General features: G+C 30.9%; 1 protein-coding gene across 1 annotated transcript in view; it reads right to left on the bottom strand.

Moving 5' to 3' along the window:
* Positions 1-789: 789 nt before the first annotated feature.
* The window catches only part of LOC132719018 (uncharacterized), a 36,235-nt gene continuing 14,865 nt past the window's right edge, over positions 790-22,159 (bottom strand). Inside the window, exons 16-47 of the mRNA XM_060702753.1 lie at positions 21,475-21,577; positions 20,959-20,993; positions 20,419-20,466; positions 19,120-19,260; positions 18,227-18,320; positions 17,554-17,618; positions 17,020-17,076; positions 16,457-16,597; positions 15,782-15,887; positions 15,361-15,422; positions 14,959-15,015; positions 14,174-14,311; positions 13,322-13,450; positions 12,897-13,040; positions 12,387-12,480; positions 10,811-10,983; positions 10,521-10,614; positions 9,466-9,638; positions 9,127-9,220; positions 7,904-8,076; positions 7,577-7,670; positions 7,132-7,298; positions 6,654-6,747; positions 6,266-6,432; positions 5,840-5,933; positions 5,440-5,606; positions 4,890-4,983; positions 3,935-4,089; positions 3,475-3,562; positions 2,327-2,439; positions 1,510-1,572; positions 790-1,323 (exon numbers count right to left, since the gene is read on the bottom strand). Coding sequence (XP_060558736.1) covers positions 1,195-1,323; positions 1,510-1,572; positions 2,327-2,439; positions 3,475-3,562; positions 3,935-4,089; positions 4,890-4,983; positions 5,440-5,606; positions 5,840-5,933; positions 6,266-6,432; positions 6,654-6,747; positions 7,132-7,298; positions 7,577-7,670; positions 7,904-8,076; positions 9,127-9,220; positions 9,466-9,638; positions 10,521-10,614; positions 10,811-10,983; positions 12,387-12,480; positions 12,897-13,040; positions 13,322-13,450; positions 14,174-14,311; positions 14,959-15,015; positions 15,361-15,422; positions 15,782-15,887; positions 16,457-16,597; positions 17,020-17,076; positions 17,554-17,618; positions 18,227-18,320; positions 19,120-19,260; positions 20,419-20,466; positions 20,959-20,993; positions 21,475-21,577 — 3,546 coding nt within the window. The 3' untranslated portion in view covers positions 790-1,194. The remainder of the gene's footprint in view (positions 1,324-1,509; positions 1,573-2,326; positions 2,440-3,474; positions 3,563-3,934; positions 4,090-4,889; positions 4,984-5,439; positions 5,607-5,839; positions 5,934-6,265; positions 6,433-6,653; positions 6,748-7,131; positions 7,299-7,576; positions 7,671-7,903; positions 8,077-9,126; positions 9,221-9,465; positions 9,639-10,520; positions 10,615-10,810; positions 10,984-12,386; positions 12,481-12,896; positions 13,041-13,321; positions 13,451-14,173; positions 14,312-14,958; positions 15,016-15,360; positions 15,423-15,781; positions 15,888-16,456; positions 16,598-17,019; positions 17,077-17,553; positions 17,619-18,226; positions 18,321-19,119; positions 19,261-20,418; positions 20,467-20,958; positions 20,994-21,474; positions 21,578-22,159) is intronic.

The following is a 22,159-nucleotide window of genomic DNA, read 5'->3' as shown; positions in this document are numbered from 1 at the left end:
AACATAGAAGAATCGAAAGTGTGTGTTATTATGCAATAAAATCACTGTTACCGTTCTATATTTAGACATGTGACTAATCATTATAAACATGTGACGTAACCACTTTGTCATGACGCTGTAAGAAAGTTAGTGATAAACTATTTGAAGAAGCTCAAAGAAAACTTTGCATATTTATGTTCCACATCAAGAAACGTCTTTGCATAACATCATCATAGTTCACTTCACGCCCACACTCGTAATTATGGGTAAATGTATATTTTTCCTTAATTTTTGCCTAATCTGTAACTCTTTGAATGGTTTTAAAGAAAGTTAAGCAAATCTTAACGCACTGAAGGGACATGCATAACTCATAATGCACAAAGATTGCTTCATGAAAATGGTTATACACATAAAAAGATCACTAAACTTATTTTCCGCTTTATAATATTATTTCATTGGGAACTGTAATCTATAAGAGTACCTTCGTTATTCGTTTCTTTTCTTTTGTTTCTTTTCAGGAAAATGGGTCGTTTTCTTGACGCAAAAATAATAGTCATTAAATCACTATTTGTTTACTATGTTTAGTAAACATAACTTACGAGTTTTGTTTTGTTTAGCGTTGGTTATACCGAAATACGAAACCTCACTATGGTGCTCGAGGTCCTTATCCGAAGTTTGACCGAAAGGGCCGAAACGATGCGATTGGATGACAGAGTGTAACACATTAAGTGATTAATGCATATATATACAATAAGTAACATGAATTACTGGAAATTGAAGGCAAAATAAGCAGAAGAAAAGCAACTCATGTTTCTCTTGTATTATGACAAATTTATTATCGAATGACGTAATGATACAGTATACTTCATTAATTTTACATGATGAAACATGATACAATTTGCTATGTGAGCTGAATTAACTTCATATTAATTACTTTAGTATAACATAAAACGTTTTCATGTATTACACAAATAGCAAAAATTGTTTTGCACATCATCAGCCAAACTGCCCACTTATATACTTATTAAAACTATTCAAAAATAACATATTGAATTAATCGCGTGACTACCAATGTCATAATATTTCACCATATTACATAAATCGTAAACTTTTGTAACAGCATTAGATTAAGTATCCGCTTGAATAAATTTAATAACTTGGAAGATTTTATTGTTTTATGTCTTGATATTTTATCAATAACGTTAGTTTCTATGATCAATTATTGCCCAACCTCCAACCTACGTTCTCCCGGCAGTTTGCTAGTTCACATAAGGATACCGGCGTGTACCGTCTCATCACCTTTTTAAAAGCCTTTCCATTATCACTTTTCACAAGGGTTTCACACTGAAAAAAAAGTAAAATAAATAAATAAATAACGTAAACAAACAGTTATGAAACAGTTGAGATAGATATTGAAAGGTCCATTGTCTTAAGATTGTTAGAAGAATGATGTGCTTTGTTACGGCTTTCTTTTATTATTATGTCTTTCATTATAGAATCTTCTGAATAGAAAGGAATGTGCAAGTTTACCGGTTTCTTGAATATTTCTGGTAATGAGCTGCAAACGTGAAGAAGCGTCCTTTCAACTTTCACCTGAAAAGTTAATAAAAATGTTCATTTCATAAATTTTACAACGTTACTTTTATGTAAATGAAACACATACCTGGGTAAAGTAAATTATTAGACAATTCATTTGGTACCTTTATTACGAGTAAATATGATATTCCTTTAAGCAATATTAAATGTTTCCTCACAATTTTATTTTACCAATGCTGTTAAGTTAACACAAGCTGTCGGACTGCATGACACATTATCGACAACAAAACAGTTCTGTTACGAAAAAGTACATAACTGTGGTACCCTTATTTTGTACCGTCATCGTTTTACACTACAACGTAAATAATTGTTATAAAATTATATTATCAAGCTCTTCAAGGTTATGCACAATCTTAAAATGACACTTCAAAATACACAATTAAAGCAAGAAATTATTCTTTTGGCATGAAATATATGTCAATTAATATGTTTCATATACTGTACGTGTAGAAATATTCGCGAGCTTCTAATTTAAGTGTGGGCGACCGTGGCCGAGTGGTTGAAGTCATTGACTTCAAACCACTTGCCCCTCACCGCTGAGGGTTCTGATCCCGACCGGTTTTTGGACTTTGGATTCTTACATGTGGGGAAGCTATTCAGCTAGCTTACGGAACGTCGGTGGTTCTGAGGCCTTCCTCCACCAGTAATGCTGGAACGTCGTCATATGACCTATACTGTGTCGGTGTGACGTAAAACCCAATCAAACAAACAAACAAACAAAACTAATTTTAGTGAAGTTAATTTGACTTACATAATCACTTGATAGATTGTCGAAAACGGCTGTCAGAGATTGCATACACAAGCCACAATCTAATGGCCCATTTCTTGCTTCTAGATGAACATTGACATTGCCAGGAGACGTGCCTTAATAAAAAGATATTCGACAACTTTAAACATATTAAATGCACAGTTCTATATATATATTTTATGTCAACACTCTTGAATACAAAAGTAACACAAAACATAGAAAGTCATTATTCTCTCTGTCCAGCCCTATGCTTTTTGTGATATATTGAAATGTTTGCTTTTGAACTGATTATTTTTGAAAGGAGAGAACTACCATGAACTGTTCCAGCTCTAGGTTCAATTCCTTTATGCTTTAATGTGTATATTATCAACAAGTGTATGTATCATGAATATAAATATGTTAAAACCAGTATTATTTTAATTCTCTTACATCAGTCGTCAACACTTAATTATTTCCTTCACCTTAGCCCTCAGGATCAAACCAAGAACGTTTTACAACAAGGGGTTTTAGCTGGAAATATTTGAGTCAGATTTATTTTTATGTTTATAGGCAGTGACTTATTCAAACGGATGTAGAAAGTTACACTGTAACATGGCGGCGTCGATGTTATCTAGGAATTTTACTGCATATATACCGGGCATCATGTTTTCCAAGTTTATAAGCTGTTCGAATCACCTAGCCTGATATCTTCCAAAAATAATAGAGATTTCTAAGCCTCTGGCCGGACGGAATTCAATCTTACAACTGTGTTGAAAATTATTATTGCTATTGATGGTATTAATAAAAATAATGATATCGACAAGCATTGAGTTGAACAATTTTGGAATTGGGTTAAATATTTCACTCATGTATGCTGTAAAAAGCATTTGGAGTAAGTATGTTCATGTGTATTTAGGTTTAATGTAAGAAGCTTGTATAGTTTAATCATTCAACCAAAGTTTGCAAGCAGATCTATCATATATATGTATACTTGATCTTTACATACAGAGTAAAAGAGATAATTTTTATTTCTTAATTGGGAAGTATTCTCTCGGAACATACACATATTATAATAAAGTGTGAATTTGCTATAGAGATTGTAAATTAAAGGTACATAATAAAGGTATATTTTTCACTAAGTGTATTTTTACAAGGTTGGGGGAGAGCACTACCTGTACAGAGTTTGAGATCTTTGCATGCTTCATTTGGATCTGCCCCTGCTTCTACCTCTTTGACAATTGCTGGAGCAAGCAGCAAACACTAAATATGAATAAGAAATGTACTGTATTTCACATAATGTCTTGATACTTAAATAATGACAATAAAACATCAACAAAGGTAGCATAATAGTTTTTTGCTATATTGACGTACATGAGTAAAGTTTTATCTCGAATAGAAATAATACAGTTTTTGAAATCTGATTTACAAATAACAACCCTATGAAAATAACTATTAGCAGTACTGTAGCAGCTTGAAGTTCGCGGATATCATTTAAAGTTTCATGCCAAAAGAAATTATTGGGATGTAAGAGTCAAGCTTTGGTGTCACTTGCAGGAATCACATGTATGTTCTTACGGGTGTTATGCAAAGCAAACATTTTTCAAGAAAAGGCTTAAGTTAGAGCATGCTTACATATATTTTAGATGTTCCAGAGAGGTCATTACATATCTGATACATCGTTGAATTTATTTTATCTTTTGATGCATTCTGTCCAATCAACTCGTCCAGCTTACGAACTGCAAGCTCACAAATCTCGCATTTGATATCTCCAACGTTATTGCGTGTTTCTAACAAATAAATCATTTAAATATCAGAAATATGATTCTTAAAATGCTACGATATATCGTCACCTTAGTGCAATAACTGATTAACTCCTATTGAATTTAGAAAAACATATTACGTTACTGCACTAAGGTGACCGATATGTCCATCTCAACACAATGAACACAGAAACACAACAATTAGGAACCGGTCAGAACTATAATGAATATACAATTTAGCAAATATGAACTCCATCGTTTACATAAATTTTAAGGTTAACTATATGCTGATAAGATTTGCATTATAAAATCAAGTTATTTCACAAAATGATGTGCATTTTCGACGTCATTTCTTGACGTGTTGAATATGAGCGCGTGATTTTACGCGGTAAAAATCGGCGAACAATGATGATAACAACACTTGAAAGAGCACGCAATTTATAGAACATTTGTTTGTTTTAATTACAACAACAAAAAAATATTATACTCGTGGAAATGATCTGATGCCTCGCTACACAAATAATTATAACTGATGTTCACTCTATAAAATACACCTCATCTTACTACCAAGCAAACAAATAGTGCCTTTTTAACAGCACATTATACTGGACTTAGTTCTGTGTGTTTGGACTATATAAGTATGTCTATTATCAAAAGTCGATTTGTTTGCACAAAGCATTCTTATAAATGTCATAAATGTTCGTTTAAAAAAGTACCATGTGCTTTGACTTAAAAAGATTAATTGTAATGATGTCAAACACTACCTAAAGTTTCAAAAAGTGTCTAAATACTTTAATTAAACTCATTTTTATGATGTCAAACCCTACCTGATGCATCACAAAGTTTCAAAACTGTACATGCTGTCTCTGGATCAACCCCGCCCTCGATTTCTTTCACAATGGTAGGTGCAACCATTTGACACTGTAAAATAGTTCTTTTAAAATGAGACAATGTTAAAGAGAGTATATAAACTATTATCTCTTGATCAAATGGGTTTGTATAATCAGCGTTTTACATTTGTTAATGATAATTCAAAGTTTTTTTTAAATATTTAATACTGATTATGCCATGTTAGGGGGACTTTGACTGTATCTGTCGTGATCTCACCCTTTGGGTTCTTATTCATAACAGTAGAAATGATTATAATAAAACCAGAAATCATGCTTTATTTAGGACAATTCTTAATAAATGTAAATGTATGCAGGTTTAGCTTTCAGTGCATTTTCTTTTTTTCTGGTTTTGGCTGTTTTGGCTCTATTGCAAAATACCGTTTCATATCATGAATAAAGAGGTTAACGTGTAACATATACGTTATACAGTCTACAAATGTTGATATACATGTGTATAAAAAAACATTTCACAAAACAGGAAACTTACATATTTTGCTGCGGTTCCTGGTAACTGGCTACATAAATTATAGATAGTGGCATTGATTTTGTCTGCAGAGGCATTGTTTCCAACAATATTATCCAGTTCCCGTATTATCAACTCGCAAATATCACATTTGATGTCCCCTACATCATTAGAGATTCGTACCACTTTTGCTGTTATTAATAATTAAACAAATTAGCCATATAGAGTTATTACATATTATTACTTTCTAAATGTTAGGAACATGTTTCAAATGTAAAAGATTTTCCATTCCAAAATATGTTTGAAAGTGTCCCGTAATAAGTTTTTATTGAATTATCTAATGTTAAATATTAACTGATAATAATTTCTTACTTGGTTGTTACAATAAAAACATATCCCAGGAATATTGTACTAAAACATTTACCTGAGCTGGCACAAAGATTTAGAGCTGTACAGGCCGCCTGTGGATCTACTCCGGCTTCTATAGCCTTTATAATAGTTGGTGCAACCATTACACACTGAAATATTATGTTATTTGCAACATATTATAATGTTAATTTTGAGTAGATATTCTAACAGTTTCAATATTGATCTTGTTAAAGAAAGTATACGTAAATGATAATACTTCGTGCTTAGACAAGATATATTTTGGATTATTATACAAGTATTTTATATGCGAACAGGATTACCCGAATAAGTTGAATTTTATTTTTTAAAAAAGCCTGTATATTGCCGCGATATGAAAATGTGTTCGACAAGTTATATTTTGAATTTAATATTCAATTTACGAACGGAATTATCTAAATGAGCTCGCCTCACTATGCAAATGTTACTACTGATAAATGTTTACATATTTTGCAGCAGTTCCAGGCAGTTGACTGCACAAATTGTAGATGGTTGCATTAATCTTTTCTGCAGATGTATTCTGTCCAACAATAGTGTCGACCTCTTTAATGATCAACTCACAAATATCACATTTGATGTCCCTTACATCTTTGGAAATTTGTACCACTTTATCTGTTATTGATAATTAAACAAATTAGCCATATAAATTTTAACATAAATATTGTGTAAATGCTAAGAACATGATTAAATGCAAAAGAGTTACCATCTTAAAAAAATATGTTTAATTTATCCGTTATAAGAATACATTGAATCATTTAATGTTAAGATAAACTAAAAATATTCCTTGATTGATTTTTAAAACACATTCGAGAACTATTGCATAAAAAATTTACCTGAACTGGCACAAAGATTTAGAGCTGAACAGGCCGCCTGTGGATCTACTCCGGCTTTTATAGCATTAATAATAGTTGGTGCGACCTTTACACACTAAAAAATTATTTGCAATTTATAATAAATTAAAAAATAAACGCTCTTTTGAGTGTAACAGTGTCAATATTAATGACCAGTGGATCTACTCCGGCTTCTATAGCATTAATAATAGTTGGTGCGACCTTTACACACTAAAAAAATTATTTGCAATTTATAATAAATTAAAAAATAAACGCTCTTTTGAGTGTAACAGTGTCAATATTAATGACCAGTCGAAATGTTGTTGAAGAAAGTAAATGATAACACTTTAACAAACGACAGGTTATATTTTGAATATAATATTTAATTTACGAACAAGATTGACTTAATGAGTACCAATGAACTTAAATAGAACCTGTAGATCGCGACGCTATGAAAATGTCATTATTAGTAAATGTTTACATATTTTGCAGCAGTTCCAGGCAGTTGACTGCACAAATTGTAGATGGTGGCATTAATCTTGTCTGCAGATGCATTCTGTCCAACAATAGTGTCGAGCTCTTTAATGATCAACTCACAAATGTCACATTTGATGTCTCCTACGTCATTAGGACTAGTACTTTGACCGACTACGCAAATAAATACAAAATGATAAATTTACACGGGTAATTTCGTGAATTTAAAAATGTGTCTATATGTTCAATGTAGGCATCCGAACAAGTATTTCCGTTCTATATTATATTCTAGATATTTGAACAATAATGTACGTGTTTAAATTGCCAGTGCAGATAATGAAACCTGCCTTGTAAAGACATTATTGCTTGATTAATTCAAAGAACCGTTGAAATACATTTTGTTCATTGTGCCAGTTAAGGATATATATATATAAATTGTTGATAATATTTACCTGAACTGTCACAAAGTTTAAGAGCTGTACATGCTGACTGCGGATCTACCCCTGACTCTACTGCCTTGACAATTGTCGGCGCCACCTTTACACACTAAAATATGACCATTGTAACACAATCTTTAGTTATTAAGAGTTAATCTGTTTATGATTATGCTTATTTCTGTGAAGTACAAATGTAAATGTTTCGAAAATGCTTATGACAGACTGTTTTAGGTTAATAAAAAATATTTTAGTACAGGTGTCGAATCATTGGTTTAAACAATATATCTAGTCAGTAATGTGTTTATAAAATGACTTTTTGTACAAGAATAGCGTAAAACATACATATTTTGCAGCGGTTCCCGGTAGCTGACTACATAAGTTGTAGATAGTGGCATTGATTTTCTCTGCGGATGCATTCTGTCCAACAATAGTGTCAATTTCTTTTATGATCAATTCGCAAATGTCACATTTTATATCACCAACATTGTCATTTGCACTTTCCTCTTGGACTGGAGCTTTAGAATGTAGAATAAAATAACATCATGTATAATGACGTATTATGTATAAGTAGTGTTGTGTTTAATTGCAATAAAGCGCATGCAGTTTACATTGTTTGTTTCAAGCATCCCAAATTTCACTGACGTTAAACTTAGTATAGTTGTCATAAGTTATTTGATATAAATATTCATGTTAATTAAATGTTATAGTGGATAACATGAAACAAAATGAAAATAGTTAAACGAATCTATGAATACTATAACATATATGTTATATTCTTAAATGACCAATGTAAACCAACACTGTAAAGACCATATGGCGAGATTCCAGCTTAATTGGTGGAGGCCGATATCAGGTGCCCCTCAGAACATATTTAAGGCACGATTGGACACCTAATGAGAACCATCGACCATCCATTAGCAAACTTGGTTGCACTTCCAATATGAAGTCACAAAGTTAAGGTTTTTGTAAGTGGAAAACACTGTCTTTGTAATCAAGTCTGTAATAATACTGATATAGATGTATTTAAACTATAACATCCATTTTCGAATTGCCATGCTAGACAGATCAATATTAAATGGGAGATAAATGGTTATAGTGTGTGGTTATCCTTATAAAATGCTAACGGTAAAATGTACCATTAGAAGTTGTATCAATTAAACACGCTTTTCATCCCTTGAATTGAAATTATACATGTCGAATAAAAGTCAAACAACGTGATAGTTTGCATTAATGTGTGTATATTTCAATGAAAATATCTGAAAAATTTAATGTAAAAGCCTGCTTTTATTTCAAAAGCAGAAATTGAATTACTACTTCCCGACAAATATTTTATTTTATCATCTTATACAAACGCATTCTGTTCAATTGTGTTTATTGTTCACATTATTAAAGATATATTAAATATTAATTATAAGCAATACATACCGAGCTGTCACATAGTGTTTGAACTAATTAATTCTTTACAAGGCAGGTTTCATTATAATATGTAATTCAAAGAACCGTTGAAATACATTTTGTTCATTGTGCCAGTAAAGGATATATATATAATTGTTGATAATATTTACCTGAACTGTCACAAAGTTTAAGAGCTGTACATGCCGACTGCGGATCTACACCCGACTCTACTGCCTTGACAATTGTAGGCGCCACCTTTACACACTAAAATATGACCATTGTAACACAATCTTTAGTTATTAATATATTCATTGAGATTTAATCTATTTATTATTATGCTTTTTTCTGTGAAGTACATATGTTAATATTTCGAAAATGCTTATGACAGACTGTTTTAGGTAATAAAAAATATTTTTAGAACAGGTGCCGAATCATTGGTTTAAACAATATATCTTGTAAGTTATGTGTATATCAAAAGAAAAAAAATGCAATGAATAGCGTAAACATACATATTTTGCAGCGGTTCCTGGTAGCTGACTACATAAGTTGTAGATAGTGGCATTAATTTTTTCTGCGGATGCATTCTGTCCAACAATAGTGTCAATTTCTTTTATGATCAATTCGCAAATGTCACATTTTATATCTCCAACATTGTCATTTGCACTTTCCTTTTGGACTGGAGCTTTAGAATATAGAATAAAATAACATCATGTATAATGACGTATTATGTATAAGTAGTGTTGTGTTTAATTGCAACAAAGCGCATGCAGTTTACATTGCTTTTTTCAAGCATACCAAATTTCACTCACGTTAAACTAAGTATACTTGTAATAATTTATAAATATATATATAAATATTCGTGTTAATTAAATGTTATATTGAATAAAATGAACAAAATTAAAAATAGGTAAACGAATCTACGACTACTATAACATATATGTTATATTCTTAAATGACCAATGTAAACCAACACTGTAAAGACCGTATGGCGAGATTCCAGCTTAATTGGTGGAGGCCGATATCAGGTGCCCCTCAGAACATATTTAAGGCACGATTGGACACCTAATGAGAACCATCGACCATCCATTAGCAAACTTGGTTGCACTTCCAATATGAAGTCACAAAGTTAAGGTTTTTGTAAGTGGAAAACACTGTCTTTGTAATCAAGTCTGTAATAATACTGATATAGATGTATTTAAACTATAACATCCATTTTCGAATTGCCATGATAGACAGATCACTATTAAATGGGAGATAAATGGTTATAGTGTGTGGTCATCCTTATAAACATGCTAACTGTAAAATGTACCAAAAATTGTATCAATTAAAAACGCTTTTTATCCCTTGAATTTAAATTATACATGTCGAATAAAGGTCAAACAGTGATAGTTTGCATTAATGTGTTTATATTTTCAATGAAGATATCTGAAAATGTAAAAGCCTGTTTTAATTTCAAATGCAGAAATTGAATTACTTCTTCACTACGAATATTTTTTATCATCTAAGCGCATTCTGTTCAATTGTGTTTATTATTTATTAAGTATTAATTGTAAACAATAAATACCCGAGTTGTCACATAGTTTTAGAACTGTACATGCCGACTGTGGATCTACTCCTGATTCTACAGCCTTGACAATTGTTGGTGCAACCATAACACACTGAAATATGTTATTTACAACAATATCTTACTACACAAATAAAAATGTTCTTAAGTGTCTATATACTTATGACTATAAAACATTATTATTATGAATTATTACTCTTTCAAGAATCATATCTAAGGTGAAACGTGTATATGAAATAACTGTTTATTTAAAATATTAAATAGAAATGTCAAAAACTTCATAAACATACATATTTTGCAGCGGTTCCTGGTAGCTGACTACATAAGTTGTAGATAGTGGCATTAATTTTTTCTGCAGATGCATTCTGTCCAACAATAGTGTCAATTTCTTTTATGATCAATTCGCAAATGTCACATTTTATATCTCCAACATTGTCTTTTGCACTTTCCTCTTGGACCGGAGCTTTAAAATGTAGAATACTTGTACATTGTAAATGATGCCGAGTTCCATTGCATCAATGCTATATAGTGAAGGCTGCTGTGTGTGTTTCACAAAATAATTATATTTCATTGATTTTTTTTATATCCGAGAATTCAAAGAAATAAAGCAAACGGCGTTGAACAAATATTAAACTAAGAATATATTGAACAACCGATTCGGACTAAGCATATCATTTTTTTTAGTGATACTTCATCATTTTATAAAACAATCAATAAAATCACATCAAATACATTTATAGTGAAACGTAAGTTATGATACTAATATAATAATGAATAGATATAATAATGAAACCATACTACACATTCAAAAAATGTAATCATGTAGAATTAATGTAATATAGTGCTTTCATAGGCATTAAAAATAGATAGACATAAGAACTGATTAACTGAAAAAAGTAAATAACAAATTTATATTATATCATTGAATATTTTTATACAATAATAACACTATGTAAAGTTGGTCTGTGGTACCATCTAAAGTATTTTAAATAGTATTATAATATGACAGTATTTTAAATAGCATTATAATATTACACTATTACACGAATATTGATAATTTGAAATAAAAACAACACCCGAATACTGTAATAAATATGAATGCCATGAACTATACTAAAGTAATAATATTACAATAATAACTTAAAAGCGTTTCGAGTACTAGTAAAATACCAGGATACAATAAAATATATTGATAAAATGAATTCATAACTTAACGTATTCTATTAATATTATATATATTTATCCAATCGATGTAAAATGACACCATTATATTGACGATTTAGCGGACATTTATGTCCGTTACAGTAAGATTCAAATGCATTAGAAAATATTCTAGCGTAGCAGGGATTCCAACTGGCACCCAATCGCTAATAAGCGAAAGTATCAACGCTTTAAACCTATGAGCCAATCAATTGATTTTCTGAGGCAGTTGCCAAAGGTAGGTTACACCCAACAGTTACACAACCCCGTTTTGAATTTTATAATTTATGATGACGGAATGACTAAATTTCAAATCAGAAATCATTTCCTTTACACATCATTTCGGTTTTCAAGCACATTGATGATTCCAGGATCCAGGCTTAAAGTATGAGCGCCCATCTTTCTAAAAATTAAGTTCGTAACAAATAGATGCATGTGTATCAGAAAAGATTCCGTTTAAGCTAGGATTCAATCTCTCGACCGTATAATCAAAAGAAACAACGCTCTAGACCGCTTGGCCACTGAAATGATTTCCTACATTGTAACGCAGTTATCAGAGGTTTTGTTTATAGTTCGGTTTGCATTCAATCGTATCAATTAATTAACACTATAACGAATATATTTACAATCATAATGTTATAATTGATATTAGTGTAGTATTAATACCTTTACTGGCACACAGTTTCAATACTGCACATGCTACTTTAGGATCTGCACCTCCTTGGAGTTCTTTAACTATAACCGGGGCAACCATAACGCACTATAAACGAAAAACGAACAGGTATAAATGTTTAGTTATTTTATCGTTTCTTTATGAATGTGTTGATTCTTTTACAAGTTGAATGCGTTTGTATCTTCGAGCACATACGTGTGAATCGCTTACTTCACATGGAGTTACTCCAGGTAACAAACATATGAAAGTCCGATTCTCCTGACATAAGAATCATAAAAATTCATTTTAAAGCATTCTCATGTACATATTATATTAAGTCAATGTATTTCATAATTTTATATGGAATTTATTGTAAAGAGAACATTACAGAATCATGCTGATCGAACTTATGTACACTTTGCAACTGGACAGCAATCACAGTGCTGCATTTTATGGTTTTGAGACAACTAAAGTAATACTAAATATTGACAAAAATTGCTGTTACTGTTTTTCTTCATACATACAAATGATTTAGCGCTTCCAGGGAGATCACCACAAAGGTTAAAGATAGTTGCGTTGATTTGTGCCACACTTGCATTGCCTCTTAAAATTTCATCCAAGCCTTGAACAAGCAGCGTGCATATTTCACATTTCACATCTTCAACATTCTGTATAAACGTTTAAGTTAATATTAAATATGTTTGTTACGAGTGTTTTATTTCTCACTAAATCTAAAAGGTAAGACCGTACAGATACGCGGCATGTGCATTCAATTTAAGACGTTAATGGGCCTTACAAATTAAAAGGGGTTTTCAACTTATGATATAAAGAATTTACATTATAGTTATACATGTCTACATCTAATTCATTGGGTTTACTTTTTGTGTCATTCTAAATGTTTCAAGTCTTATTCTACACATTTTTGAGGTACATGGAAAGTGCAACTCACGTCAAAACTTTTCTCTGTGGTATCTGTAATTCCTGCTTCACTGGAGCACAGACCGAGAGATCCGCATGCTTCTGATGGGTCTACTCCATTCATGAGGGCATTAAGGATTTGAGGGGCAGCTTGTAGACACTGAAAATAAACATATCTAAACATGCACATGACAAACAAATATGATCTCTCAGACAATATATTCTGAACCGTTTTATAGTTATAGAACTGTTTTCTTTATAACTAGCTTCTGAATTAAACATATAAAAATCAATCAGTAAAACGATATTTATCGCACGGCAGCTTATCATAGGAATGGAAAATAAATCAAACGATTATATGCAGCGATAATACTATCATGCCAATTAAATTTCACAAATGGCTGAAAATTCATGTAAAAAATCTAGGGACATTCGTATCTACAGTATATTAAATTTAAAGATCCTGTAACACATTTTTTTCATGGTTTTATTTCATAAATATGACGCTCAAATTAAGATTTATCAATCTTGTAAGTTCTAATAAGCATTATCTATAAAGATATTACCCAATTTAACATTTTGCGTAAATAAAGGAAGGTAATTAGAAATTTATTTTCTATAAATTCCAAGTCAAATTTTCCAACAAGAAATGAATGCAGGTAACTTATTGATTAAATATAATGTGCACAAATATTTGCAGTACACATTTTACATATTCTTGGATGTTTGAAAATTGTTTTATTTGCATAATTATATACATATATAATATTTTGCAAGTGTACGATACATACAGTAACAATATCAATCACAAAACATACAGGATCTTTAAAGATACAATTTTAGACAGGAAAAAAGGTTTCTTGAGGTTTATTCGATAACCTACCAAATCTTGTAAAGCACCTGGAAGCTGGTTGCAAACATCATAAAGGGTTTCATTTATCTTTTCAATACTTGCGTTCTGTTTGACCAAACTGTCCAGTTCTTCAATGACTGCTTTACACACTTCACACTTCAAATCTTTCTGTAAAAGTAATGAAATGATAAACAATACACAGACAAGAAACTCGCCCATTTCCATTATTTGTCAGTTAAATCGAATATGTCTTAAAACACTTGTTATTGATAAACATAACAGTTTTTTATAATATCAAAATGTGTCAATTTACTTCTGTTTATATGTGAAAACGATGTTCTTTTATTAAGTGTTTCAAGTTCACACAAAACAGGAAAGAGGTGAAATTTGAAACATTACCAAGTGTTATGTTCTACAAATGGTGATGATGGCCATAAACAATTGTAATAAACACTTCAAAGCAATATCCCAAAATATTGGCGTTACAAAACATTTTGCGAAGTTTGATCTAGATTCAGATGCATACGTCTGGTCGGATGGAAGGGTAGCTCACAAGTCATATATAACTTAAATTCAAACCTCAAAACATGATTTTGTAATAAAAATAAACTAACGTGGAAGAAGACATTTGCAAAGCTTTTCATTGTTATGCCGATGTCACTTTTTAATATTGAATTGAAAATTGACATCCTATTGACACTAGCTTTGCGCTGCTGTCTAAATTGACAGGCGTTGATTAGTACATAATTTTAAATGGCAGTAATTCACAGTTTGCATTATATCGCAATTAAAAAAAATAAAAAATGTATCTTTACCAAATTCCGCTGTGTGTTTTCTTTACCAACATTAGTGTCAAGCAGTGTTGATTCTTCCTTAAAGAAAAACAGATTGACAATGTGTTACAGATTTACCAAACGGTAAAGTTATCACAGTTATACTAATCATTCTGATAGCATACATATTATAAGTTCAATAATAATGCAGATTCAATCGTTAGCAAATGTCTTAATGTATCTCCCTAATACCGTAAAATACAAAAACTATATATGTGTTGACTTCGATAAAAGAACAAAAGCAAATACTGTAGTAATATAATTTTAGTGATGTAGTTAAACGTATTATGTCAAATTTTCTGAAACGTATTTTGAAGACTCCGGAAAGGTTTTGTTATATAACATCAGTTGATTTCAAAAGTAAATGGAAATATCAATGCGTACATTGTTGTTGATATTTTCATCGTGCAAATGTTTCTTTTCCAATGTCATACTCCTCATCTTGCCTAAATGATACACAGATATATTCATTTAACCAAGTGGTGAAATAATAAATCAAATACTACTATAGCAAATAATTTAAATAACTATCATCAAAAAGTCTTACATTATATTATAATTATTCAAACTCATTTATTAAGGCAATAAAATAAAGTTTGTGTCAGTTTCAAATTGTTATTTCAAATTGTTATAACTGCTAATTATAAGAATTATTTATAGAGGAACTTAAAAACGTTAGACACAATGTCCTTATCCAATGTGATGATGCAGTTTATGCAATCAAGTCTAACATTACTATTTTGGAATTTAATGATAATCATCATAATATAATCATTTAGATATAATATCTCATCATTTTAATTGCTGACTAACTTACTTTTTCCTGTACAGAGTCCAGCAGCTGTGCATACTGTCTCAGGATCGAACCCGTTTTCTACAGCTGTCATAATTGTTGGGATTATTTGCATGCACTGAAGTAAAATCAAGTTCTACTAAGAATAGTATAGGTTAAGAGTAAAATGTTTTGACTACGTTATCATGTTGTTCTATGTGTTTGCCAGTGGCATGATTCCCATGCATTTAACAAAATAAAAATAAAACGAAAGACAAAAATACTTGGCTTATTTTCTCATTTTCAAACTATTTAGGAAGGTTCAATCATTGCAACCATTTGTTCTATCTATTGCAGCTTGGCTATAAAATATACTTTAAAATTTGACAATGTAATACAATGCTATGAAAAAAATATATCTCTAAATAATACTATAGCATTCAAATGTTGCACAGGAAAATTGTTCCATTTAATCAAATTGGTGACACGGAAATTTTTGTTTGTGTGACAGTTCATAGTGGTACAAGTTTTGTGAACGTCGCTCTCCCTTATTTACTCTTCCCTTTATATTTTATGACATCAAATGGTATCTCATTTAAGACTTAATGTTAACAGATTGATGGTGAAAATGTAAAACTCATGATGGAAAGCTATGTAGAGATGTTATCTAGCACAAATATGATTGTAAATCAAAATTACATATCATACCAGATCCTGGAAAGCTCCACTAGGTAGACCACTACACAGATTGTACAATGTCTGGTTGATCTTTTCGTCGGTGGCATTTTCTTCAAGAAGATTGTCTAAGATTTCTATAACTCCTTCACATAAGTCGCATGCTATACCACCCTGTATTAGAATTAATGAACACAATATCAGATTCTTAGAGACTAGAAGAAATGTGTCCGTTTTCCATCTTGGTGATATTTTAACATATATTTTGATTTATTTTTCATTCTTTTTTAAAGTTGTTACAGAAAATATAATTCCATCTGTGGCTCAGGGGTTGTCGTTAACGTGTTAAGGCACCAGAACTGCAGCCACCGGTTAACTCGTGATTGTAAGAGGCGACTAAATGGGTTTGAATTACTTGAGTCTATGCATCTCTTAGCTCAAGCAGGTAAGGTGGTTTGACCTCTGGTGTTGCTTAAAGTTTGTAACACCCGAGTTTAGCAAAAATCATTTTCCTACTTCGACGCCATATGACCTTAATTGTGCTAGTGCGCCGTAAAACCAAAAAAACAAACAACAAATATCTAAAAAATAAGTACCACACTTTGTTGTGCCATCCGTCTTGCAACTATGGTGTCAAGCAGGATTGATTCTTCCTAAAAAATATAAGATGATTTCTTTATGTAATATTTCATTAATGTTTTTAAAATTAAAAAATAAACTTAATCATTTAATAATCAATTTGCTCAGAATACCACAAACTGTAAAACAGTGACAATATTATCTGTTTAAGTCTGAAAGGTAATGATATTGGAATGCTCAGCAGCTGAAGAAAGTTCATGACATACCATGCAATGTCTCTACCATCGAAACTTGAAATCACAATGTGATTTGATCAAATTACGTGATTTCTATATAGTTTATATGTACAATACTGTAATGTTTACTAAAATGCTGGAAAATCTATGCCGGAAAAGTTACTTTTCCATTTCCAGCCATAAATATGAACTTTTTCTGACCAACTTAGAAGGAAATGCATGTGTGCTGGTGTTATCAGGATTCGTAAAGTTTATTTATTTTGTTTTTAACTCACATAACATTATTATAGCAATAAATACAAAATCATAGCATACATTTTCATTTACACTCTTTTCTGGCATATGTTTCTTTCTCAACGGTAGCCTACTTCCCACCTTGCCTATATGATATATATATAATAAAATAAATAAAATTATAATGTAAGAAGTACCATAACAAATACAAAGACATTTATTCATTTATATTAGCGTACAGGCACATTATGCATCAGAAACCAATATTTGTTCCTTCTTTAGAATGGGCTGAAATTATTTGTTATAAAAGTAGCAAAATGTAAACACAGCAGTATTTTGACTTTCATAGAAAATCACTATCAGAGCACAAAATGCCAAAAGACAATAGAAGCAAACGACGGTTGAGATAATTAGCCAATGAGTAGCCTTTAGGAATTACCAGTATTATATATAACAGGTGACAAACATTTTCTTTTTTTAAATGCTTACGTCAAATGAATATACAATCATTTCTGAGAAATAATGGACCTTTAGAAGTGCATACTAATGATGAAGTAATAAGATGAACTCAACGTTTATAAAAATAGGTTAAGTACTATATGCTATTCGACAACCTTTTATCATTGCCGTTGATGCTACGCCTTCTGTTATAACCTAACATTCACATTACCTATGCCTATAAACAAAATATTTAAAATTTACTGTTAATGGTTCTGACGAAAAGTTTCTAATTGTGAATTGTTAAAAGACTTACTTCTTCCCGTACAAAGTCCAACATCTGTACATATTGTTTGAGGATCGAAACCGTTATCTACAGCCGTCATAATTGTTGGGACTATTTGCATACACTGAAAACAAACAATTTTAGTTATAAGTTAAGACAATAGATATCTACTTATAAGGTGTTTAAGGTATCCAACTTGCAGTTACATGTACATTCTGTTTGTATCATAGTGAAGGTAACAATGCATATGTAAATTTAGTATGTTTAACTTTTTTATATACTATTATCAATTAATACAGAAACTCTGAACAATTTACTATAATAGTAATCTTTAGTTCCTGTATTGCTTTCTGGTATGTTATAATTTGAACAAAACTGTATGCAACATAACGGTATAAAGTTTAACGATAGTAATCATTTTTAGGAAAAACATATCGATGAACTGTTGCTTGTTTTTTGTTGGTAGTTTTCACTCAGGATCCCAGTGAATTTCCCAGAGCACAGTTCAGCCACCGCATCGTTCCTTGGCAGGCTGTCAGACAGGTTACCAGTTCTAGCTCCTTTCACTTTCGCAAAGGACCTGATAAATTTCTGTACAAGCCAGAGCAGAGGTTCAGTGTGAATGACAGTAGAAAGTATTCAAAATCAATCACAAAGGGAAGTGACTTGCACCGTCCAGGAATCGAACCCGGATCGGCTGATTCACAATCAAACGCTCTAAATATTTAACTTACCGGACGGTGTATTGTTGCTTAACAAAATCAAACCATTTAACCAGATTGGAATAACGAACATATTGTCTTTGTCCTCAAATGATATCTGATTAAACAAATTTCAACATTCAATCCGGAACATTATTCATAGTTTGTCTAAAAGATAAACTTAAGCACATTTCAAATGTGCATTAAATTTTAACACCATACCAGGTCCTGGAAAGCTCCACTAGGTAGACCACTACACAGATTATACAATGTCTGGTTGATCTTTTCATCGGTGGCATTGTCTTCTAGAAGATTGTCTAAGATTTCTATAACTCCTTCACATAAGTCGCATGCCACGTCACCCTGTATTAGAATTAAAGAACAAAATGGTTTGCGTTATCTATCTACGTTCCATATATGCGTCCAATTTACAATCCAACCGCTAAGCTCAATTTTGAAGGCTTCGGATGTGCGCTAAGCTCAATTTTGAGGGCTTCGGATGTGTAATCCAGGGGTTGCTGGTTCGATCCTTCTTCGAACTTCTTCGTGACAATTGTTATCGGATATTCAGACATAGGGTCATTTTTCTCTCACAATCATATGGGATTAGTAGTTACTTGCAGAGAAATTGGAAACAACAGGTTAGTTATCGATAAAAGCCGGTTCGGATGACTGACGGTTGAGATATGACAAAAAATGATTTCAAATGGCCCTAAAACTGATGATTTTGGGTATTTTGTGTTGCTTCTTCGTTCATATGTTAATTTGTTTTTTTTTTTTGTTGATATATACTCCACTTTTTAATAAATGCTTTAATCAAAATGTTAAAAAAAGGTTCAAAAATACGTTTAGTTTATTTTTTCTCAAATCTTTACATGATTTAAGACTTTTTGACTTATTATATCTAAACTCTTTTTTTAATATACGTAGATATTATCTTCTACAAATATAGTTATGCAGAATAACATTATTGCTTTTTAGCCTTCCATGATTTATCCTTCATATCTGTTTTGTTCATTACCTACGCAAGTTGGAAATATAATTAGGTAGTAAAAATAAAACTGCCATAATAAATAATAAAGATTGCAGAAAATTGTGTGTAAATTTCTAATATAATAATCTCTTTTATCGTTCGTATATCTTACAGTACAATGCAATGGTTGAATGTCAACCGAATAACATTTAATATACAAGGCATTTTAGATTTACGTATTTCATTAATCTGGGTGTATAAAGTGTATAGCCTACTTTACATTTAAAAGTACATACTTGTCTATAAACTATGTTGTCTCTAAAAATTGAAATGTTAAGACTTAGAAATTATGATAGCAAAGATAAAACATCTGTAAACTTCTGCTTTGAATATATATATGAGCCTGCAGAATTTTCAATTTTGTCATTTCAGGCGTTCCTAAGGGGTTCCGTTTTTCTCTTTTCCACAATATTTTGAGAAAAAAAAACAGTTAACATAAAAAAATTGTTACAAAGTGTACAATGTGGTATGTATGTTAAATGACTTACAACATTATGCCTCTCTTTCTCTCTGATAGCTTTCATCAGGATAGACTCCTACAAATCGAAGAATAACCGTTTGATTAAACCCATTACACAAATATTAACATAACACGCTTTTGCAATTACGTGTATAAGCAGCTAAACTGCAAATATACATGTATATTCAAAATCTTTAAAAAAACCCGACACTACTCGATTGTTAAAGGAACACATTCAAAATAAACTGAATTCATCACGAGAAAGAGGAAATGCTTTTACCCTCATTAGCATGTTTTATAGTTGTATATTATTTCCCTTTAACGTACAATTGAAAGATGTTTAAATGGAGTTAATATTAAATGAAAACCGAATCAGTTCAAAATAAGTATCGCACAATTCATATCTATGACTAAGGTCGTATTACTTACTGATACATATGTATATATTCCTCATAAATGCATGTGTAAACATGTACGTTCCCAATCAGTAACTTTGTTCTCGTTTAATAAAATGTGTAAGTTACAGTTGTATATTATGTTTTAAAATAATATTTTTATTATAGTTTACCTCTTCTTCGTGTACTGCTCTTTTCTGGATTTTCACTGTAATTTATAGAATGTACAATATATCTGGTGTTTTATTAAAAGCATAATTATGCTGACATGTACATGTTTAAAGTTTAGACCGTACTCTAATTTTTATTTAAAAAGTAACGCCCAAATTTACAAACATTTCCATTTTAGAACCTGTTTGCCATTACATATTAGTGTTACCATTGAAAGAAAATATTTATTGATTAAATTTGTAAATTCAGTAAAATGGCAAGATGGTTACTGAGTTACCCATAATAATTATTGTTGAACAGATCTATGAAAAATATTTAATATGCCCATTAATTTGGAATCACTGGTTATATACGCATATTCATATATATTCTATTTTCTAAATATATTTCGAAGAAACATTTTGATTAAAACAGTAGCTCAACACGTCACGTATATATAGAAATACATGTATATGTATATTTGTTAACAACGATTGTATAATCTTACATAATTATACAAAATAAAATGCTAATTTTACCTTCATGTTCATGTTCAGTACAGAATTTTGCTGATACACAAGTCTTTTCTGGGTCCAGACCTTTCTTGAGAATAACAGTTAGTTCAGGAGCCTTTTGTAGACACTGTTAAAATTGTCATACAAGACCAAATTATTAGCATAATTATAAAAATAAAACGACCATAAGAGAGCAATAAAAAACTGAAGTAAGCATTATAAATGATTAAGTAAATATTCATATTTTACTAAAATTCTGAAAGTGGCATTAAATATTCAAGCTTGATAGTATGTTAATCAATAAGAAACACATATAAAATAATGAGCATGAAAGATTATGGTTGCATGTCAAGCTGTGTTTCACCAGTTTTGCATATGATTGAAAAGTCACAGGAATATTTCTAGTAGAAAGGTGGATAGGAATTTCCCATTTATCTTAAATTCTATTAATACTAGTTGTCTTTCCTGTTTTAATCATATACATTCTTCAAATATCAACAGAAATTATTGAATTGTAATACATTTGTAATATATGATAAAATCACAAATTTGAAGTTCCCCCGTCATTTTCAAAGGTTTTAATTTAGCTAGCTACTGTCAAGGGCTGAGCTCCGTGAGCTTTCCCCCCTTTTTTGATATTTGCTTGTATTTTTTACGTTGAACTCACTGTATTCACCGACTGAATTGTTAAATTCTATTACAATGCGAC

The sequence above is a fragment of the Ruditapes philippinarum genome, unplaced genomic scaffold (assembly GCF_026571515.1).
Source record: "Ruditapes philippinarum isolate M1 unplaced genomic scaffold, ASM2657151v2 ctg2086_1_1_1_1, whole genome shotgun sequence".
Classification (NCBI taxonomy): domain Eukaryota; kingdom Metazoa; phylum Mollusca; class Bivalvia; order Venerida; family Veneridae; genus Ruditapes; species Ruditapes philippinarum.
The sequence above is the reverse complement of the archived record's forward strand: the minus strand, read 5'-3'. Positions and strand labels throughout refer to the sequence as shown.